At 41.3% G+C, this 23,038-nt stretch overlaps 1 protein-coding gene across 2 annotated transcripts in view; it reads right to left on the bottom strand.

Annotated features, from left to right (window-relative positions):
* Nucleotides 1–22,277, bottom strand: part of si:ch73-72b7.1 (netrin receptor UNC5C) — a 199,864-nt gene extending 177,587 nt beyond the window's left edge. For both annotated transcript variants that reach the window (XM_039802570.1, XM_039802571.1), the window contains exon 1: nt 21,848–22,277. In XM_039802570.1, coding sequence (XP_039658504.1) covers nt 21,848–21,965 — 118 coding nt within the window. In that variant the 5' untranslated portion in view covers nt 21,966–22,277. The remainder of the gene's footprint in view (nt 1–21,847) is intronic.
* Between the last annotated feature and the right edge of the window lie 761 nt (nt 22,278–23,038).

The raw sequence follows: 23,038 nt of genomic DNA, 5'->3' as shown, positions 1-23,038 counted from the left end.
CTACAGCGCAGCCCTTTCTTGCACCCAGTGCTTATGTCAATAATTAGATGAAAGCAAAACATTTGACTGAGATTTTGTTTGACAGTTATGTGAAATATCGACTTCTTGAAAAGTCTCTTGAAAACATCTGACTTTACTGAGAAGGGAACCCAACCTTCATGCTGTTTTTCTGTCTCTGTTGTCAGACTTATCCTATTCATTTTCATGTTGTCTGCATGTTTCACACTTTTCCTTCTCCCTCATCATCAGCATCATAATATTTTCCATCTGCTCTGAGAGATGGAGACATAAACTGAGCCTGAGCCAGCACGAACAGCTGCAGGCATCTATTCCCATATATTACAGTACGCCTAACCCCCCCCCCATATTCCCTTTATGTCGAGCACATCACTGAGTACACTAGACCCCATTACTCTCATTAGCTTTTACAGCATTTGGCTGGTACAACATTTGCATTTGCAGGGAGTAAAAAGGACAGACTGCTGATATAGTTTCAAAACCGTCTACATGCCATTTGAAATGCACCGCAAAATGGTTGTTTGTTTATATGGTTTTATACAGATTTATGAGGCGTAACTCACAATATCAAAGCAAATTACATTGCTACTGTATGTTGGAAGATAATTTCCCTGGAGTCAGAAAAAAACTCACCTGTCATGACATGACTTTCAAATCAATAACACACACAGAAACATAAAACAAATTAAGCTTGCTGTGAGCTAATTTCACAGCCTTAACAATTAAAAGTGATGGAAACATTTGCCTTAGCATCAAAGAGATGCACCAGCCAAATCGTCCAATGCTTTAATGCAATTTGACTTAAAATGTTATGATACGAGCTTAATTCAGACAGTTTGACTGCATGCTGTAATGACTTGACAAGCTAGTTGTTTTGTGTGTTCATCGAAAGTAAAACAAGTGACAAAATCAGCCAGCTGGATGGTTTAATGTGACTGCTTTTTAATGCAGATGAACTTGTTTCACCTTATTTCAAGGCATTTGTTTAGGCGTTTTGTAAAGCAGTACTGGACACAATTCTCTTTTTATGTGCATAGCACTGACAATAGTTACCGCAATCATGTTGTTATGGACCACTGTCTCCCAAAAACTACAAAACCACCAAGCTGAGTTGGAAGGCAGAGGCTTCAAATAAAAGTATGTCTCTCACTAGCCTCAATATGTCTGGAACCTGCTGAGGTAGTGCAACAATATCAGTGCCTTCGCTGTACAGATACAGCTGCTCAAACCAATCAAGACATGCTGTAATTTCCATACGTCGCCCACTGCATATGCTGACAGGACGATACCTATTGCTGTGACACTTTTAACAAAAGAACACGTCTAACTGGCTCTATAGCATAGAGCGCTATGTCACTTTATATCTGTCCGTCACGTCATTCTGCTGTGCATTTTAATTAGCTGTGTTAGTACTTTTTCCCACCCCAAATATGTCTGCAATGTGCTGATGTATTACAAATTCAGCACTTTGATTTTGCATAAAGCTTGTATCTTTGAACTGAGCATTACACACACACACACACACACACACACACACACACACACACACCATGTAGTAAGCTGTCTTAAGTGCCACAAAGGTCTATCTGTGCTACAGTAATGGGCAAGGTTTGGACTACAGTGCACAGTATATCTGCATGTGGGTCCTCCCTACATTAATAAGCAGTGCCGACACCACTGTGTGTGTGTGTGTGTGTGTGTGTGTGTGTGTGTGTGTGTGTGTGTGTGTGTGTGTGTGTGTGTGTGTGTGTGTGTGTGTGTACGCACTGCAAGCTAAAGTCCCAGGCCGGCTCGACAAGCTTAATACCATTATCAAGATTTACAGCGATGCTCATGTGGGACTTAGATGAAAATGGTTGGTGCACAGCACAGACAGAACCCATGTCCCAATTAGAGAGCCTGAGGAACGGCGGTACATGGCAGTACACACACAAACACACACAAGGAGACACACAATCCCTTTCTCATACAATCTACAGTCTCACTATGTTTCTCTCTCAGACACTTCTACATATTCACAACATCTTGAACTCTCTCTCTCTCTCTCTCTCATGCACGCACACACAAACACACCCCACTCCCCCTGGGGACGGGTGCCTCTGGCCTTTGCGGCTGGAGGAGAGAAAATGCTGAAACGGTGGAAATAAAGAAAGAAAGTGAGAATCAGATGAGAGAATGAGCAAGTGGGAAAGAAAGACTGAAGTAGCATCCCAAACAGCTCAAGATGAACCAGACACAGCTTCAAGCCTCAAAATCCTCTCGAAGTCGGTTTTGGCTGCAGTTAGTCGTGTGTGTCAGTGGCACATTTTCACACTGAGCCTATATTTACGATATAAAAACTGAAATTGCAGTGAACAGCTAAAGTACTATAACTATTACGACGAGCATCACATTGTACATTTCCAATATTTAAATAAAAGCAACCATTGAATTCAGACGGACAAATCTCTTGAGTTGGTTCATATTTTAGGAAAAAGCTTTGAACCACTTATTTCCATTTAAAAGACAACCACTTGAGTCTACATTCTAAATTCATAAGAAATGAGGGCAAGCAGTCACTATGCTGTTCATGTAATACCACAGTGTGTGTTGGTCTGCTGCATACATTACTGCATGTGCCTGTCCTAAGTGTGTACGTACGTGTATGATCGTGCATGTTTGTTAACAGAAAACCGGGAAGAGCTTTAATGATAGACCAGAAAATGCAAACCAAGCATCTCCCTCTGTGAGTCTCAGAGAGACCAATTCAGGACCAGGAGCGCTGAAATGTTGGAGGTGCTTCCGAGTCCCTGTTCATTAGAATAAATATATCAGATGCTCTCGGTGTCAATTCAAAACATCTTCATGATTCATTATTGGGTGCCAAAGCATTCTGTAATTCTCCTTTCACAGTGCTTTGGCATGGAAACAAATGACCAATTTCAATTTTAAACTATCATGAATTATTCATGGATGCTTGTAGGGCTTTAGGCATGGACATTTTAGAACGGCACAACCTTGTGTAATATCAACACAGCTTGTGATGAATGAAAATACAGAGCTCAATGGATTCTTTTGAAGCCCACAGGATAGCACGCCATTAATGTACCTGAACAAAGCTTATCAGGTTAATCATTTTGAAGACGTATTCAAACAGTTCAGCACTACGGTGCTCTGAAACAGGCCACTTATGGCATAGCAGTAAAATCATTTCATTTGTGCATGAAAACCTCAAACCTAAAGTTCGGAGAGCAACTTTTATTTCTAACTCTAAAAGATTTGCCTCTGGGTTGATCTGCAAAAACAAAAGACTAAAAGGGGAAATGTATTCAATAAATGCTCAAATTTGAGGCAGTTTGATATTTGATAAATAGCTCTGGAATAAATAGCTGAAATTTATATATTAGGGCCACATGTTAACCTGATGTGCTAAACATTTCTTTGACTCCAACTGTAGCTCGAGTGATGTTGTCTCTTTCACCAAGTTCTGCCTCTAGTCAGTGTTGTCAAACACCTCAGTGACTATTTACTTCTCACTCATTCTTTCTTCCACCCTCGCCGTCTTCTCTACCCTTTCCTCTATCCGTATTTTCTGTAGCCTTGACTGAGCTTTGACTTCTAAACTGCCAAGCAATTAGTAAAAAAAAATCTTAAGCAAGAAACTTTCCTGACTATATAGTTCGTCCTTCTCCCTCTTAAGGCTAGCTACAAACACAAACGCCCACAACTACACTATCCACAAAGTCAAAATCACACATATAAAACAAACGTGCGCGTGCGCGTGCACCACACACACACACACACACACACACACACACACACACACATGCATTCCCAAAGCAGAAGACACAGAGACACAAATGCATTCCCAAAGCAGAAGACAACAATCAATGTCAGGCAGTCACAGTTCAATAAGCAAACTAAACAATGTTGCTCCATTATTACTGTCTTGTTTAACCAACAGCACGAGAACACTGGGAATCAATACACAGCCACGCGACAGGGTGTGTGTGCGTCTAACACCAAGGAACAGCGTGTGTGTCTGTGTATGTGTGTGTGACCCACTCAATAGAGCAGCCAGCAGGAAAAGGTCCTTGATGATTAAATGTCCACTTAAGCAGACCTCCGAGACATCTGTATGTGTGTTTGCGTGCGTTGCGTGCGTGCGTGCGTGCGTGCGTGCGTGCGTGCGTGTTTTAAACTATTTTATGTATCTAACAAGGGGCAAACGGTATATCTGCCTTGATTGATTTTCTACAGGCAAATTGGTTACAACACTTGGTCTACAAAACCTGAATACAATTGGTTTTGTTTCCACAGATTAGAGGGTCTTGTTTGGAGTATTGACTGAGTAGGTAGGTAGGGGAACCCTCGCCTGAAATAACACTTTTAAAAAGACTGAAGTTCAAAAGGCTTCTCAACTTTAAAGTGGTACTTTGTTTTTCATTAGCCCTCCGATCCTATCGACACAATACTATTGAAACCCTGTGACATTTCTTTGAGGCACTACTTCTGCAACCATTATGACGTCTACAGTAGGGTTGCACGATATTGACAAAATGTGATATTGCGATATCGATTATGAATATTGTGATATCGATATTAATTTAGATATTTTTAAACATATGTAAAATTACTAAAGTTACGGGTAAACGCATCAAAATAAATTCATAACAAATTAAACAAGTGTTTTTACAACACAAAGTTTATTTCAACTGACGGTCATATTGGACTGGTACAACATGAATAAATAAATAACGACCATGTCTAAAGAACAGGACATGTTCTACTGGTTGTACAAGTATAAAATATATAAATAAAGAGAACAGGACACAACTTTTCTTTCTCTTCTCTGATTCATTCTGTTTTTTGTCTATCTATTCTATGTGTCACTTTGTCGAAATATGCACACACGTGGTATGCTCTGTAGGGTTTGTCACGTAGTGGACCGTTGCGCTGACGTGCACTAACGTGCAAGTGGCACGGTAACTGGCCAATGAAACATGATCTTTATAGCGTTTCAAGCGGGCGCTAAATCGAACACAACTAAGCCACACAGCCAACGGACGGGACGCAGCGCTCCACAAAATAAACAAAATATTGCATACTTTTTGCAACACTTTCAATATATTGCATTAACGATATTGAGTCGATATATCTTGCACCCCTAGATATAATATTGCGCAATGTGATATTACAATAATAATATTGAGTAGATATATCTTGCACCCCTAGTGTACTACAGTACAGAACTTTTAAATGCAAAAGCAGAATGTATACACTGTGTAATGAACATCAAAAACCATCAATTAAGGGGGCATATGCAATGTTAAGTTAAAAAAGGAAAAGCTAGCAGATCAATTAAATTGTTTTTTAAAGGATCAGTTCAACCAAATTTGTAAATAAGTAAGCAAGCAAACAAAACTAGTTTAGTTTTTTTCTTTGCCAAGGTTTATAGGCGTCTCAGCAGTATCACCAATACAATGGAGGTGAATAGAATTTTTGTTGAAAAAAATATTTAGCAAATTCGACAGTAGCATGTCTTTGCAGAGTACAACGTCCTCAATACTATAGAGAATCCATGGACCCTGTTTTGAACCGTTTTTATAAGGACTATTTCTTCTGTCCGAGTGCCACATTCGAAATACTGCTTACCATGATTGAATTGTGGTTAAAAGCAGAAATCTTATAGACACACGTTTTAAAACCCATAATAAAATGTAGATCTATACACACGGTTTGAATAAATAGACCCTTTGATACAATTCATTATATCATTATTTCAACATTTTCCTTACCTAAGCTCTCCAACACACAGGTCACTACAAAGTCTGTAAACCCCAATGGCACCAGTCTGTCTAAGACTCCGAAGCATTTTGTTATCCTTACTCGGTGCTCTGTAAATAATTAATCAGATACACCTCCCCTCCTCTGCTCTAAAGACTAAAAGTGATGGAACTGAAAGCTTTAAGGACTTAAACTAAACTCTACAGCAGCACAGTGTGGAAGAAACTATTCTGGGAAGGTGAGGGCTCCGCTTTTCCCTTGAATCCTGCCACCCAGGTGCCTTTCAGCTGGAGATTAAATAAAGAGTGACACATTTGCTCTCGAACACTTAAAAACTTAATGCTGTGCTCTCAATCACTCGCTTTTGCTCATATACAGAAAATCACCTTCATAAAAGGCAATATTGTGTGGAGTAATGAAGACATGCATAACTGTCTGCAACAGGCTTTGTATTTTGGGTTCTTTAGCTAGAAGTGATTTCAGGATGAAAGTCAAGGTATGGGACTTGCTGCCTGTTCAGCAGCAGGTACTGTTTCTGCTTCATGGTTGGTTAAATGAACACAGCAAGACACTGCAGATCCTTCTACATAATTACAAAAAAGTGACAAAAACTCAGAACTGACAAAGTTTCTGAAGTTTATCATTAGCTGTGAGTTTCAATTCATTTTCAAACTAAAAATAAACTTTTGTGAGTTGCAAGTTGACATGGGGCCAAAATGGCAGCCCTGCCCTCATTTTCTGACAAGACCTCAGCACTGAGCGGAGATAAACAAAAACCCTGGAGGGGCCCAGAGGAAGAAGCAAGACAAATAACCACGGCAACAATACAAGGATTTGGAGGAGCTAGAGAGAGCCGTGGGCATTGTCTGGCTTTATTCAGCTACTTTCTCCTTCTTTTGAAACCGTTCCTTGGGTGTGGATGACATTTCTCAGATCAGAGAAGGGGGAAAAACACTTCAAATGTTTCTGGAAAGTTTTCCTCCTTGTGTCTTTTGTTTAAAGTTTAAATACCCCTTTCCCCCAGGAAGGAAGCAGTGAAGGAAGGAATGAAGGAAGAAAGAAAGAAAGAAATGATAAAGGGGAAGAGACTCGGACCAAAGTGGAGAAAGAAGAGAGGGAGTGAAGGGGAGATGGACACAAGATAGTAAAAATAAACTAACACAGAGTGAGAAGAAAAAGGAGGGAGGGTTCTATTGATGCGGTAAAATAACCCTGCTGTGACACTATGACATACGTCTCTTACTCATTCATCTGCTCACAGAAAACAAACCCCATGATGTCATTGGCACAGAATGCTGAATATATAGCTTACAGATGCACATTTCAACAAGTAGGCAACAATGGTACAATTGTGTGCAGCTGGTACAGTTGCAACCAATTTATTACTCGGTAGATGCCCAGGCTTGATGTGGCGCTCCAGTGAAAAGCCAAGATTGGTTATGAAACCCTGAAAAGAATGGACACAAATATGCACAAGCTTAGGCAACACAGTCTTTGTTTTTAACATGGCATTAGCATGACGATAAATCGCCTGATTACTCTAAAGTCCATGTAAATTTACCCTCAAAAACAAGATAGGATTTGGAATATTATTGCACATGTAAACTTAACTTAAATCAGAATTTATTCAACCAAATATCTTAATATCAGCAATCTATTATTTTAGGAATGACTTTTGGTGTTTTTAAAATAGAAAAAAACTTTTTTCACCAATGTACATGTTTTATACAATTTACATCAGGTTAAGTTGACTTATCAAAAGGGAGCTTTCCAAAAGTAAAAAAAAATATTTTTGTCTAATGAAAGACACTATCCATTTGCTTGACCCATATTAGAGACTCAAAGGGCCCTATTTTAACGATCTGAAACGCAAGTATGAAACGCAAAACGCAAGTAGCTTTGTGGGCGGATCTCGGGCGCTGTTGCTATTATACCGGCGGGATAAATGACTCTTGCGCCCGACGCAAATCTAAAACGGGTTGGTCTGAAGTAGCTAGGTGTGGTTTGGGCGTAACGTGCAATAAACCAATCAGAGCGTCATCTCACATTCCCTTTAAGAGCAGGGCGTTGTTCCATGGCGGATTGCTATTATGACGGCGAGTTGCCCGGTGCACGGCCAGGGAGCTGCCGATGCGAGATGCGGCAAAGTAATAAATGCCCGTCTTGGCTGGGTTGCGATGTTGCTGCGGCCCGCTCGGCCATCTCCTCAAGTCTGGAGAGGATTGCTGCAGCAATGGAGCGTGGGCCTCCAAACACACCACCTGCTCCTGTTGTGCCCCTTCCTCTTCCCCCACTCCATCTCCGTCCCACCCGCTCCATCAGAAGCCATCGCGCGTACTCCCGGACCAGATTCGCCCGGGTTGTCCAATCCCACCGTAGTTCAACATCACGTCTCCTTAAGTCCTCTAATATTTCCTCATTTATGTCATCAACACATCCATGATTCATGGAAATGTGTAAACACAACAACGCCACAAACAATACGCAACGTTCGCTTTGAGGACTGTAAAAGTGCCTCCTGATCTATCCAAACACATGAAGCGCATTTTCAGTAATATTTTCCTTTGTAATTATGTATGGTTTTCAAAAATGGGAACTGCTGTAGATGAGAGAAGTGTATGCGCGTTGTCACCGCACGCTACATTATGGCCAAGCATTCGTCCCTAAAATAGCATCTGAATAACGCTAATGACTTTAGACTAGCGCCACTGACTTTAGACCAGGTTTTTCCTGGTCAGTGGCGAAATTGTTTTCTGAAACTGCAGAATAGCACAAAGTAACGTTTGCGCCGGAACACGCCTCCTCTTTTCGCTGAACCGCCCCCGGGAGCGCAAATACATTCCCTAATTTACCGACGTGCGTCTGTGGAGGGAAAAGTCCGCTGTGCGTCGGGTGCAAAATAGGAATGATACATGCGTCGGTGTACAAAGGCAATTGCGCTGAGTGCAAGATAGGGCCCAAAGACTCAAAAAGAATATCTCCGCTGCTTTGATTTTGACCCACCTTTACAGTAGGCTATACTGGTATAACACTAAATCACTGCAATACCTTTTTAAGATCAGATAACTTATTGTAAGCCCAGGAAAATACAACATTTAAGCTATAGCTTAAATGTTGTATTTTCTGTATTATAGCTGCTATACAGTATCACCAAATTATGATATCCAAATTGCCCAAAGATGTCTAGTTTAATATCACAATATCAATACTAAATTGATATTTATACTATATCTAGGCAACCTTGATACCTATAAAAGAGTTTGAGAAAATTTGGTACAAACATTATTATGAATTAAACGTTGAGGATAATGGTTTGCTACAACAGTGCAGGTGGTTTTTCCCGCCCTTCTGAAAACACCCAACTGCCAAAATATCAGATATGGTCCAAGAAAGTGACAGGATATGCCAAACCTGCCAACAACACAACAGCTACTGCATATGGAGAGACAGTGTCCATCCACACTAACTGCCAAACTAACCATTCAGAGATAGTGTGTTTGTTTGTGTGTGTGTGTGTGTGTGCGTGTGCGTGTGCGTGTGCGTGTGTGTGTGTGTGTGTGTGTGTGTGTGTGTTGGCTGCCCTGTCTGGAAACCCCTTGTATGCGAGTGTTCAACAGGGCAGAGACACTTGTCCCTTAGTATACTGTGTGTGTGCAGGTGTCTACAGCGTGCGTGCGTGTGTTTTCCCAGTATTGGCGGGCCGATTGAGCCACATGTCATTGGACAGTGAGCCAGTTTGTGTGCTGAAAACCGTTACTACACCAGCTGCACGTCGGGGAGATGATGATGGCAACAGAACAAATAAATAAGAACAACAAAAAAGCAAGAATGTTGGTCTGAGGTGAAAGGTTGAGTCCAAAACTCTCTGAAATGCTGGATTACAGCCCATGATATGAAACACCTGTGGGTCATTGTGATCTTTTGATGTATTAAATCAAGGCCTCTGCTACAGTAGTAGTGTAAAATGCTCAGCCTCACTGCTGGGACTATCAGGAAAATATATTCTCTATTATTTTTGTGAAAAGACAGCTAAGCTGTGCCTTTGTTTCATTCTCACCTCACAACAAAGTGTGTGTGTGGGCCCCAAAAATTACGTGAAGACGCAAAAACTACAGTGAGAGCTCGCACCCACAAACAAGAATTCCTCAAGTCAAAATGCTAAAATACAAAACAGATAATTTTTCTGTTTGACAAGACTTAAAGGGCTTGGTGGTAGAAAAGGTTTTCTTTAGAAAAATCAACACAGCAATGAATTTAAGTGAATTCTATTTTTAGGTAAAATTTGCTTACTTTTAAATTTGAATGCAATCTCTGCTTGCATTGCATTCTCTTCATGAGGGAAACTGATGACCGGATATTGAAACCAGCACTAATTTGTTTTCAAAAAATAAAAAAGATAACATGCATTCATTAGAGCTAAATGATACTGGAGAACATTATGCCCACACCCTCCTGATCAAAAGCAGTGCTGCAACAAACCGAATAAATACAGTGGTCTGCATTACAGACTCAGTTGTTTACAACATCAAAGTAGAACTGGAAATTATTTGAGAAAAGACTAGGGCAGGACACAAAAGGACACAGTTCCATCTGTTGCATTTCTTTACTCTTTACTTTCCCTGTGTTACTTCCTAAAGAAAAAAAGTGCGTCATGAACATACAGATAGCACTTGAAAGACAAAATTGTCTGTTTCTGGGGTCCAATTTAGCTCATCCTTTGTTTCACTTTTTCATGCTGTGCCATTATAAAACTTTTCTCAGATCAAGCATGTGTGTGTGCCTGTGACTTCCATGTAAAATTACATCTAGATTTCATCAGTTGTCAGATCACAGCAGGGAGCGCCAATCTCGATCTTCCAATAACACAGATAATGATGTGATACCTCAACATTTCATGAACAATATGTCAGATCAGATGTGGTCCATCTTTTGACGTAATGACGTATAATCACGCTAGCTTGGAGGAAACAAAAGCATGTTGTGTAATCTTTGGTCTAGACTATTGAGCATGGGAGTCATACCAAGCCATGATCATGGACACATTCCTTCATGTCGGATACTTTTTGCCATTGAGAAAATTACCATGCCATTATAGTAAAGGGCTGTCATATCAAAAACAGTATTGAATTCAACTGACCTCCTACAAGAAATTGCATAATGAACTACAATGAAATTTGTTTTAAGGACAAAAAAACAAGCAATGCAATTCAAGACTACCACGGTACCTGTCATGGAGCTTTAAGTCTTACAGAATCCTTGGGGATGAAAATACAAAATACCTCAAGCAGAGGGAGAAAGACTAAAAGAGAGATTTTTTTAGGGTTTCTTTTCAATAAACCAATAAATGTTGTAAGACAATACAGCTCGGAGAGCCAGAGGGCTCAGATCAGAAGAGCACAGGTAGCAAGTTAGCACACACACATGCACACACAACTCATGTGCTTGAACACACACACAAAGTCTGTGTGGGAGAGAATCAATGAAAACAAAGCATATCTGAAACATGTTATAAACAACTGCACAAAACAAGTCGTAGGTCTGTACTTTTATAGCTGCATTGCTGAGTCACAATGCTGAGCACCGATAATAAAGCCTGACTTTCACTCAGAGGTTGGCGAGACACTGCAGGAGAGAAGATCTTAAATCTCTCAATCATTCAAAAACAATGTTAAAGCCTTAATCCACTGACCTCATCATCACCCCATTTAATGTAAGCCTCTTTAGAAAAAGTTACCTAAAAGGTAATATCTGATTATCTGCACCAGCCGCCGACTTGGTGCTTCTTAAAGTTTGTGGCAAACAGTTGAATTTCTGGATGTAAGCCACTGATTAAAATGATTTTAGTGCCCTAACTGATACATTAACAAATGGAAATTTGCCACAATGAAAGATAGATTTTAATCTGATTTTAAGTTGTTCTTCAAAAGTGAAGTGCCCAAAGTCTGTGTGCATTTCACTTCACTATCACTTCGCATGATATCAATACCAGAGTGACCGGTCATGTTTTTATTCATATTACACCTTTTTTATTTCAGTCAATATTAAAGTGATTTCCCGATAGGAAAACCTACATAACTCAGCGCACCAAACAAACACATTCAAAAGCATGCAATAAAACACAAGATATGAAGTCCACACACCATTGTAATGTAGAAGTAGAACCTGCAGGAAAACAATCTGTTCTGTGCAGTCTGACATGGGCAACAAGTGATGAATCAATTCACTTTGTCTTTTCATACAGAAACTTGTGGAGACAAAGGCAACCAAGCCCACAGAAAACAGGCCGATACATTTTCATCAAGTAAAAAAAAAAAAAAAAAACTATACAACTGGTAACTTTCACTCTGTGTAGCATAGACCAAACCTTTCTTCGGACTTGTTAGCCCAACTGACTCACAGACCAAGGCAAGTTAACTTTTCTGTTTTAATATCAAGTCAGTTAATTGTTGCTCTTAGTTTAGTCCACAGTTTTTTAGTTCAAGGTTTGCAGGTCGATCCTTGGCTCCTTGAGCAAGACAATGAACCACAGGTTGCTCGCGATGGGCAAGCCAGTGCCTTGCACAGCAGCTCCTCCACCAGCGGTGTGTGAATGGGTAAATGAGAGGTAAATTGTAAGGCGCTTTATCTGGTAAGGTAGAAAGGTTCTATATAAAATGTAGTCCATTTAAAACATAACTTCAGTTTTGTTGCAACCTGGGCCCTATTTTCCTATGTTTTGTGTCTAAGTGACTAATGGGAACAACAATCTTTGAAACTGGTCCAGTATTAAGCAAGATCACTGCAGTCGGCAGTCAGCGAAACAAGCTACAATGTAAGTTATTCAGCAATTGCTCAACTTCAATTTACGTCCACAAAAGTGCTTCTTTTTCCACGGACAGGCTCAGATTATTATTCTAAGTGTCTGACAACATTATGGAAAGGATTCCTACAGAGGTCGACCTTTCTGTTAAAGAGTAAGATCCTTTTTTTTTAAATATAAAAACGTATCAAGCTTTGGCTTGTAGTGTAATTAGCTGAAAACGTGTTGGAGTTTCTCAGAGTACAGTTTTTTTAGCATCTCTCTATCTAAACCTGTACTTTGACTCTTTAAACCAGTCCCTGTCTCCACTACTAAATGCCCTCTCAACCCAGGATCAAACTGTTTGAACCCCTCCCCTCTGGCAGGAGGCTGCGGTCCATCAGGACCAAAACCTCACCATAAAAACGGTTTCTTCCCCTCAGCAGTCATCTTCACCAACAAGGCCCCGGACACCCCCTCCCCCTTATCTGTATTTGATTCCTGTGTGATTTTCCCAGTGTTGACATGTTCTTTTGTCCTCAATATCTGACCAATGAATACTTACAACTTGCCCTTCTGGACATAATCCACTTATTAAACCAAGTCTTTACCACATAGCCTCTGACCTCAAGAGGCCTAAATAGGATGATGCAAACACCAAAGCTCCTGTATATGACTGTAAATTCAAGTGGAGTGAAATTATTCAGTCATTCCTTTTTCACCATTTCGTTTCATCAAATCTCTTCCCTCTCTGTGATTAATTACTAACCCTGCAGTCTTTCCCTATCTCGCTTCCGCGCTTGATGTCCCTATATCCAAGTCACTATATCTTTCTCCCTCCCACTCGTTCAGCTTTGCCTCTGCCTGGTTCTTCTGATTCCCTGCTTCTTTCACCTCTACACGCTCACTTTTTCCCGCAGAACAAAAGATTTCAGGAAGCAAGCTTTTCAGTGGAGAGTCATTATTCTCTCTCCTTTCTCCACCTACAGTGCCTTCCTACCTGTGCTCTTTTGGGGGTGGAGAGGGAAAAAAAACGCTGTGCGCATGGATAATTCTGGAAAATAACAATGTGATATTTCATCCACACACACACACACACACACACACATACACACGCACACACACACACACACACGCACACACACACATACACATACACACACACGCACACACACACACACACACACACATACACACACACACAAACAAACATGCCTTCTCAGCAAAGTACTGCCCATATTCATTAGCCACTTTGAATGCTGTGCTCAAATGAATCAAAGCAAACTGCTTACACGTAATCTTGTCACCCGCAGAGTAAAATATAGTGGGTTCCTTATTACAGCTGGTGTGGAGCCAAAATAAGTGAATGGACTTGTTGTACCATGTGTTAGTGTGTTTGTGTGTGCCTTTGCACCGATCATACACAATAAACTTGAACTGAATGTAACAGCTTTTGTCGATTTTGTGCATTCTTACCCGTCTCAGAGTGTGTGTGTGTGTGTGTGTGTGTGTGTGTGTGTGTGTGTGTGTGTGTGTGTGTGTGTGTGTGTGTGTCCCTTGTTTTTCCTAAGCCTACACAGGGTACACTACAGTAAATTACATAATGTCTACAGCAGGAGAACAGGCAACCAAAAACCTTTTTACAAGACATGCTAAATCCCCTTTTTCATGGCATCCTACAGAATTACAATGTACTCTTTTCAAAACAGACAAAACTCTTGTGTGTGCGTGTGTGTTAACGCATGTGTGCAAAGTGCAGACGTAAGCCTAGGAGGTAAAAAGTTACAGTGGTGATTATAGTAATTATGGTTTCAGGTTTGTGCATATTCCTTCAGATGGACCACTAGATTACCAGACAGTTTTGGCACAGACAGAGAAGGGGGGGGGGGTTACTGTTGGGGGTAAGGGTGGGAGGGGTTGGATTGAGGGAGCAAGAAAAAGAGAGGAAAATGGCTAGAAAAGTGGGGATGGGGAAAGGACAGCACAAGAGGAAAAAAGCGTTACAAAGGAAGGGAGAATGTAGTGACGAAAGATACGAAGACGAGAAAGACTAATCCTTCAGGCGGCTTCCCAACACCGCTCCACACGCTTGCTCGCTCCCTCCGCCTCTCCCCAATCCTCTCTCAACCAGGAGTTGAATGGGCTTTTACAGTGCAGCTTTGTTTCCTATCAAAATGGAGCGTGAATGTCAAATTCTCCACCAAAAAAAAAGAAAACAAAATTCCCCTTTAGTTCTGTTTCTTCTCTCACTTTATTCTCTTTCCCTCTCTCCATTTCTCTTAAGTTTCTTCTCTTAACCTTGTCCCTACTTTCTTTTTGCTCCATCTCTCTCGCTCCCCTCAATACAGGACAATGCCCATAACAAGCTTTCAGTGGAAACAAAAAGGAGCCGGGGTCCCAGCCTCGCGGACCCCCTGCTGCGACACGTCGTCTTTTCTCAATGGCAGATTAATTACATATTCATGGTGACACAAATAAGACTCTCTTACTCCGACACACAAACTCACCACTCAGCCAAAGCACCCAGCACCCATCTGCTGGTCGTGTGTCTATACTCAAGGAATTGTTCTTTCAAACGGAGCACACATATTTAGAAAATGTGTTGTCTTTGCATTCGTGTGTGTTTAAGGAGCGACAACTGTGCAATGCTGTGGCTCATTAAGGTTAAGCAATACATACATACCCATATCTGCAGTCTGTTTTTAATACGAGTGCCATGAGCAAAAAATCTGGAGCCACAGCAGATTGGTATTTTGGCATGAATCCAAACAAAGTGTCAGAGACAGACATAGGAAGGGACAGGGGGATTAAGCTGAAGAGGTAGAAGTTGGTTTCTTTACACACAGAAGAAAAAAAGTGTCTCCGGTAATCGCTTGTCTTCAATAAGCGCAGTTTGCTGCACATTGTGTTTTGAAGCAAGTAAACCAGCCCGGGCTATTTACTGGAGGTTTTACGGTATCAAATAAAAAGAATATATAGACCATGAAAAGCCTAAGCTGTTGGCTGTGAATAGAGGCAAGGCCTTAAAAAAAAGATACAGGGTGAGATTTCAATGGAGAGCAGCTGGCATGGTGTGACACTCCATTTCTCTGTCTGTCTCCTTCCTTGTTTCCTTCCCTTTTTCCTTCCAACTATCTGTATTGGAACAGTGTGTGTATGTGTGTGTGTGTGTGTGTGTGTGTGTTGTGCGCGCGCGTGTGTGTGTGTGTGTGTGTGTGTGTGTGTGTGTGTGTGTGTGTGTGTGTGTGTGTGTGTTGTGCGCGCGTGTGTGTGTGTGTGTGTGTGCAAACCCTCTCCCTCCCTCCGGCTAAGTGATGAGTTTTCCACCATGTTTCTGTGACCAAACACACACAAACACATTATGTCCCGCTGGTTGTGGGCCCCGTTCAGTTGCACAACAATATGTCCACTGTTTGGGCCACACTCTAATTAAACTGTGTAAATCTAACTAGAGAAAAGGGAAAGAGTGGTGAGAGACAGTAGCAGAAGAAGAGAATAATTAAAAGGGAGCTAAAAGTGAGTGAGGCAAACAGAACGTCAGAGGTAGCAGATGGGAAGGAGAGAAAGCAGGACAGAGAGAGTGAGAGAAATGGGGACAAATGACAGGAAATAGGAACTGTTGTCCAATGTCTCAAGATGGACAAAAGAGAAATAAATAGAAAAATCTCTGGCCTGGCACTCGGTGGCATCGGTTCACTCAGCTAAACTGTTTATTAAGGGAATCAAAGACGTCAAGTTTCTCCTTGCAGTAGGCTGCAAAAAATAACAAGAGAAGTCATCTCAGATTTAGCTTCACGAAAATAATTTTACAGGATTTTTATGTTAACTAATTTAAGTCGAATAAGAACCTTTGGCCATTTCGTGATAATGTGAATTTGTTCCAATGATATGATCTAGTAGCTCATTAACTACAATATTGCATTGTGTTTCTGAATGTGTTTTTATAATATTGATAATATATTAATATAACTTTAGAAATAATGAAGAACGTACATCCAAATCTGGGAATAAAATCAATTTTTTGCAGTGCAGGACTGCATGGGACCAGTGGGAACTATATAGTAGGCCATTGATGGGGAACAAACAGTGTTCTCTCAGAACACACACACACACACACACACACACACACACACAGAAAAAGCCTGGAAATGAGAGCCCCAAATGAGGCCTTAGGTTTCGCAGGCCATGAAAAATTCATAATTCCAGATCTTTACATGAAACTCTAGAAGGAATTAAGCCTAACAGCAGGAGATGCTGGGAATCGGATTCAGAACATTTAGCTTCTCCTTTCTCTTTTTCCTCTTCTCTAGCTCAGCCTGTCTCTCTAGTTAACATTCACACAGACAGACAGACAGACAAACACACAGACAGACAGACAGACACACACACTTATGTTCCATCCTGGGTTTTCCCCTGCGGAGAGTGAGAGATAGCAAATGGTGCAAGCGGTGTGACACACTTTGTCGACACAGCCTTTTGAAAACCACACTTCTTCTAAACCGGATTTCATCTCTGCTTTCCTCAAAGAAAAACATGCCTGCAAAAATTCTCTGCAGCTACACAAACAACCCACGTTCAGGCTCTTGATTTTTTAAATAGGCCGAGCTGTAATTGCTATGGGCTCCAAGTAAACCGTATATAAGACACACACAACTGTAGGTCCAGCATTTTTACAGTCCAACATGAAGACTACTGAGTGAGTGAATGGATGATCATGTAAGGCTGCAGGCAAGAAGAGAGGAAAAAAGGTCAGTAAAACCCATTCAGCAGCTAACAGAGGATGCAGACTGAAAGGATAGAGATAGAGAAAAGGTGGATGGAAAAATGTCTCATGACTGGTCACACTTAATAGTAAGACTCTATTAAATGTGCGGATGAGTAAGCAAGGAAAAAAAGAAAAATTAAAAAGGCAGAGAGGGTAAGAGAAATCTGCCATCACTAGGCTACCAGCAGGAGGGTCTTCTATACAAAACAACCCCAGACACAATCAAAGACTTCCTTTCATACACTCCTGTGAAGGCCTGTCCGAGCGCACACGCACGCACACACACGCACACGCACGCACACACACACACACACACACAATGCAGACAGAATGTAGCATTGTTTGACTGCAGAAATATCTTGGTGTGTGTGTGTGTGTGTGTGTGTGTGTGTGTGTGTGTGTGTGTGTGTGTGTGTGTGTGTGTGTGTGTTGTCAGTCAGCTTGTCAAGTCCTAGTGGAGTGATCAAAGCTGGTACAAACCACCCAGAGAGATCTCTCCCTTCCTCATCCATTCATCCTTCTCTTTCTATCTCCCCCTCTCTCGCCCTGATAAAGAAAAAGCATCAAATTTACCACATAAAACCTGCTCGGCCAATCCCATTGTGCTGCCTGGAGTAGTGCAGCCAATCAAATTCGCCTATTTAGTTCCAATAATTTTCAGCTGTCCCCCTACAATCACTGAACCCTGGATGGCTGCAGTGCACCATGGGACAGGATCAGAGCATAATGGGAGACAGCATGGGATCTCTGGCAATATCATAATGCCAAGAGTGCACGCACGCACGCACGCAACAAAATACCATGTGAGCTTTGCTGGAGCCCCGTTATGATGCCAAGTTGACACACATGGACAAAATCACACAATCTCCCATGTACATTCTGGCACACATGTGCACAGAAACACACACACACACACACACCACAGGAGTTCTGAGAACATCCTTAAGCTGCCAAGTTCATAAACACACACTCATACGCCGCTCATGTGAACACTTTCAGTACATCTAAATAACTCTGCACCACCGGGTTCACACACATGCACCTACACACCAACATTCACCTATGCAGATACACAAACTTGAATACTAACTCACCCTCATTGTAATGTCAAACTGGTTGCTTTAAATCAACTTTCAATTCAAGAACATATATTTAAACAAAGTCAAAAAAGTCATCTAGAATAAATGGTTGTGTTAAATTTAAAGAAAAGTGTATCGCACTGAAACACACATGCCACAGAAAAATTTGTCTGTAACCAGAATCCAACAGCCAAACTGTGGAATCTAAAATGACAGGGACTGCAGGGGCCGTATAACGCAGAAACACACCAAATGTTTTAGACTAACACCGTATAGCAGCTGTATTATAGAACCTGGCTACACCGCAGCTTAGTCATCATAATAAACAAGGGGACTTTTCAGACTTTGTAGAGTGATCTTGACACCCATTCATTCCAGATCAAATGTAAGGGGGCTTAGCTAATGGCTTTTTAATAGACCAAGAGGCTTGAGGGTGGGGCTTAGTTGGAAGGCGGACACATGCACTCAAGCTGGCATGAGAGGATCTTAACTAACACTCTCCTCTCATTGTAAGGGCACGTGTGTGTGCGCACAAGTGTGGGTCTCCGTGCAGGAGACTTTTCCATAGTGTTTCTATTAGTTCTGCAAAGCTAGGAAAAAGATCTCTACATGCCAGATTAAATGACTAAGTGCTAAAAAAAAAGAAAAGAAATGTAAAGTAGAACTACTTGGATTGAATCCATTATGTGTGGGATAAGTGTACTTGAAAACATTTGAAAATTTTAGGGCTCTCATCAGTGGTGTAGTCTACGTGATACGCAGGTATACGCAGTATACCCACTAAGAAAGCTCCAGGATTTACATATATCCACTTAAAAATGCCCAATCACATGCAAAAAAATACTTTCCATTATATTTTTTATATATTTTGAATTGTCATCTGTGTTCTTTTTCTTCGCATAGGGTAAATAAAGGTAAAATGAAGTTGTTGACACTCAAAACTTCCCTGGGGGAGGACACCCACCCCCACACACACTATGATATCCAGTGTAGCCCATATACACATACATATATACACATACATATATACACATACACACACACACACATATATATATATATATATATATATATATATATATATATATATATATATACACACACACACACACACACCACACACAGTACAGTATACCCACTATAATACATTAGACTACACCACTGGTTCTCATCATTCATCATTATTGCATTTGAATCCTCATTGCATCATCCTAAAAAATCATTAGACACAAACTCAGCAAGACACGATGCATGAGCAGAACTAAACAGCAGAATTGTTTGGTTATAACAACTATTTTTATTTCCCATTCAAAGACAAAAAGGCACAGACACAAACACAGTATGTAATTTGAAGGAAAATCTCTACCTGAATGAACTGGGAATTGAATCCAGCACTGATGCACAGAGGATCAGTTATGTACACAAAGCAACCCACTCCCCCACAGTTAGGTCAATGTGTTTGTGTGTTTCTCCCTATTCAATAGAACAACTAATGGAGTGACTCCTCGCACACAAAGAACCAACTTCAGAAACATGAGTCAAGTTGTTAGGAACAGAAATAACGGACAACATTGCAGACAAGCCCAAACTAGGAGGGAGAGGAGAAATATAAAGTGCACTGCAAACTGCAGTTTTCAGGTGTGCAAAGATTTTTTCATCTGCCCGAAAAACATCAACAGTTTTAATTTCCAGTTATGAGATTTGTCAAATTGAGTCACATGCGGGTGGCAAAGTGCAATTCATCAGAGGTGGGCGAAGGCCTACTCAAATCGTGTCCCTAAATTGCAATGTATTGATTTAACAGTAAACCAATAGAGAACGGTCATAATGAATATTGGTGGGTGTTGCTGAAATGTTGTTCCCCTGGGCAACGAGAGAAAGGTGGCAGCAACATCATGTCCAATTACTGCCAAATTCAGGACAAACCTTAGGCCAATCAGTAATGTCAATACCAATTTTCTGACTGCAGTCTGGTGTGGACTAGGCAATTTACTGTATCATCTAAGAGGCTTTCAGCTGGAATATTAGTTATATAATGGAGGGTAAAGACTAAAGCAACACCGAGACCTGGTAGGGTATTAGAATATTATACTTACAAACTATAATAGGGGATGAAACCCACCATAGTTGCCTATTATAAAGGTCAAACTTACCAGGTTACTAAGGCCATAGAGGGGATGTGCTGAATTAAGCAACTTGGTAAAACGGAAAGGTTAGACATTATAACACAGCACAAGTTCTGCTGCCTGAGGAGGTCCATGAGAGTGTGAGAGAGAAATGTGTTGACTGTCAGCATATTGTAACAGCAGCCAGTGACATTTTGGATCTCACGGAGCTCTTAAATGAAAATAAAATGTCTTGACGTTATAAAGTTAGGCTTCTTCTTATTCGGGCTTCAGTCAACCTGCAACATGCGGTGTCTTCCACTAACACCAGCCGCTGCTGCACGCCACTCTTAAGAAATGTCCCGTTAATATTCCTGGTAGGCTTCACTGGGGGATTATAGCGAGAATATGGTAGGAATACAAAACAACACCTTATGATTTCAAAAGCCCATGCTATTTTTGGAGCTCTCTTTATAAGATAATGACGGCGAGCTGATGATATGTGGCATTTTACCTTCAACTGCAATGATGTTTGCAGCACATTTCTTCTGAGGACTCCTGTTTTTAGTTGTGAGATTTGTATAGTTGCCTCTACGCCTCTGGCAGGCTGTGAGTGTTTGTGACTTCTGATCAATTTTCCAATCGGAGCAGTGAAGCGTCGCCTCTATAGTGCGAAGTGCTCTGCAATGAGACGGCTCATCGTCGAGTCCAAGTCCTGCCCTTCACTGTTTCATCTTAATTTAACTGCAGTTTAATTAAAATGCAGTTAATTAAATTCGGAGTTGATTTGCCCATTTATATTCCAGACGAAAAACTACTGCGATATTCAATTCAACAGGGACTTCGGGAGTTTTTGCACCCACGTTCCTAAGCTATTTACCGGATTCACAATAGCGTCAAGACAACATTTTCTCACATATTACTCTTTTTGAATTAACCGTATATTTTTCAATCCTCCTAAATGAATTAGCCCATTATAGTCGTTCCTCGCAGGGAAACGAGGGCTGCGAGTTTTACCTTTCAGTTGGCACCGCACACTTCAAGCAGGCAGGGAAATGCGCAGCTTTAGCCTACATGGTTTACACCTTGAGAAGCTGACCGTAAAGCATCCCCTCATCAGCATCAGCTCAATTTAAATGGAAATACGGCACACAAAAAAGTAAACCTCCTAGGCAAGAGCGACTTCTGCCTGCCCGCCTATACTAACACAGGCATGCCGCCACTATAGCATGCCACTCAGACGCATCTCGGCAATGAAGGAAAGCTTTCGTCGCTCTAAAACAATTAAAGTGTATTAAAAAAAAGATGTGAAAGAAGACGCGCTCTCCAGCCTTACCTTGGGCGACTCCTTGGTGTACGAGCACTATGAGAAGCAGGATCCCCGGCGTGGCGCACATCCTCACCAAGCTGCAACCCCCGTGTCCTATTCCACTTCTCTGTCCACTTTTCCCCATTACAAGCAACGCGTAAAACACATAAACACACACACACACAACTCCTCGGTCCACGGTGGGGGAATAAGAACCCCCTCTCCACTTCAGGGTCTGCTGATTAATCAAACGAGTCCAAAACCAAAAGGTCTATAGCCTATAGTCCCGATGTCGAAGTCCGTCTCAAAAGGCGCAGGTTAAGCTGTGAGAAGAGAGAGGTGGTGGAAATAGCCACGGGGTCCCTCACTCGTGTCAGCGGCACTGCTGCCTTGCCACTAAGCTCTGCTTTTCTCTCCGTGCGCTCTCTCCTTCTCCACTCTCTCCGTTTACGCAGAGACAGAAATGCCACCGCCCTCTGGCTACCATACGAGACTGTCTCCCTCTCTCCTTCACTCTGCTTTCCTCTTCCCCCTCTTTTCAATAACACAAAAAAACAGAATCCAAATGAATCTAACGCTTAATAACATGTTTATATTTTTGTCGTTAGATACATTATGGAAGTAGATTCTCTCTCACTCCTTACACTATAATAACCTCATTACATGTTTCTTTTAGAATTTTTTTCCAGACATTTTATTTTTCTAACTTCTATTGGATTGTTGTTTTAACTCCCAGTTGTATGACATGGTTATGTGTGTGACATATACAATAAACTAGGCAGACTTTTTTTTGTTTTTTATCCATTGCATCTGTCTACTGTTTGCGCGTGTACGCACGTGTGCGCGCGTATAATTGCTACCGGTGTGGAATAAACCAAGGAGCCACGTTTCTCCGAGAGCTCACCGACTGCCCCCTGACGGCCACGTGCGTTGGACCTGCAAAGGGATGTACTGTATGAGAGGTAAATCTCCAAAGCAGTGTATCCGCTTCAATAAATACACTTCCATACAAAATAAATGAAGTAAGCTTAGATAACTGTAAAGGAATATATTACAATATGATGGCACTTTATTTTCTTTGTCTTGGTGATTGTGTGCAGTAGGCTAGTCTATACGACCATCAAATGAAGGTTGTGCACCCAGCATTTGTACATTACTAGGCTACTTCCCCACCGTGTACATTTTCTTATAGTGGTTTAGTGGGAAATGGTAATAACA

This window comes from Perca fluviatilis, chromosome 6, assembly GCF_010015445.1.
Source record: "Perca fluviatilis chromosome 6, GENO_Pfluv_1.0, whole genome shotgun sequence".
Classification (NCBI taxonomy): Eukaryota; Metazoa; Chordata; class Actinopteri; order Perciformes; family Percidae; genus Perca; species Perca fluviatilis.
Note: the sequence above shows the minus strand (reverse complement) of the source record. Positions and strands in the feature narration are given on the sequence as shown.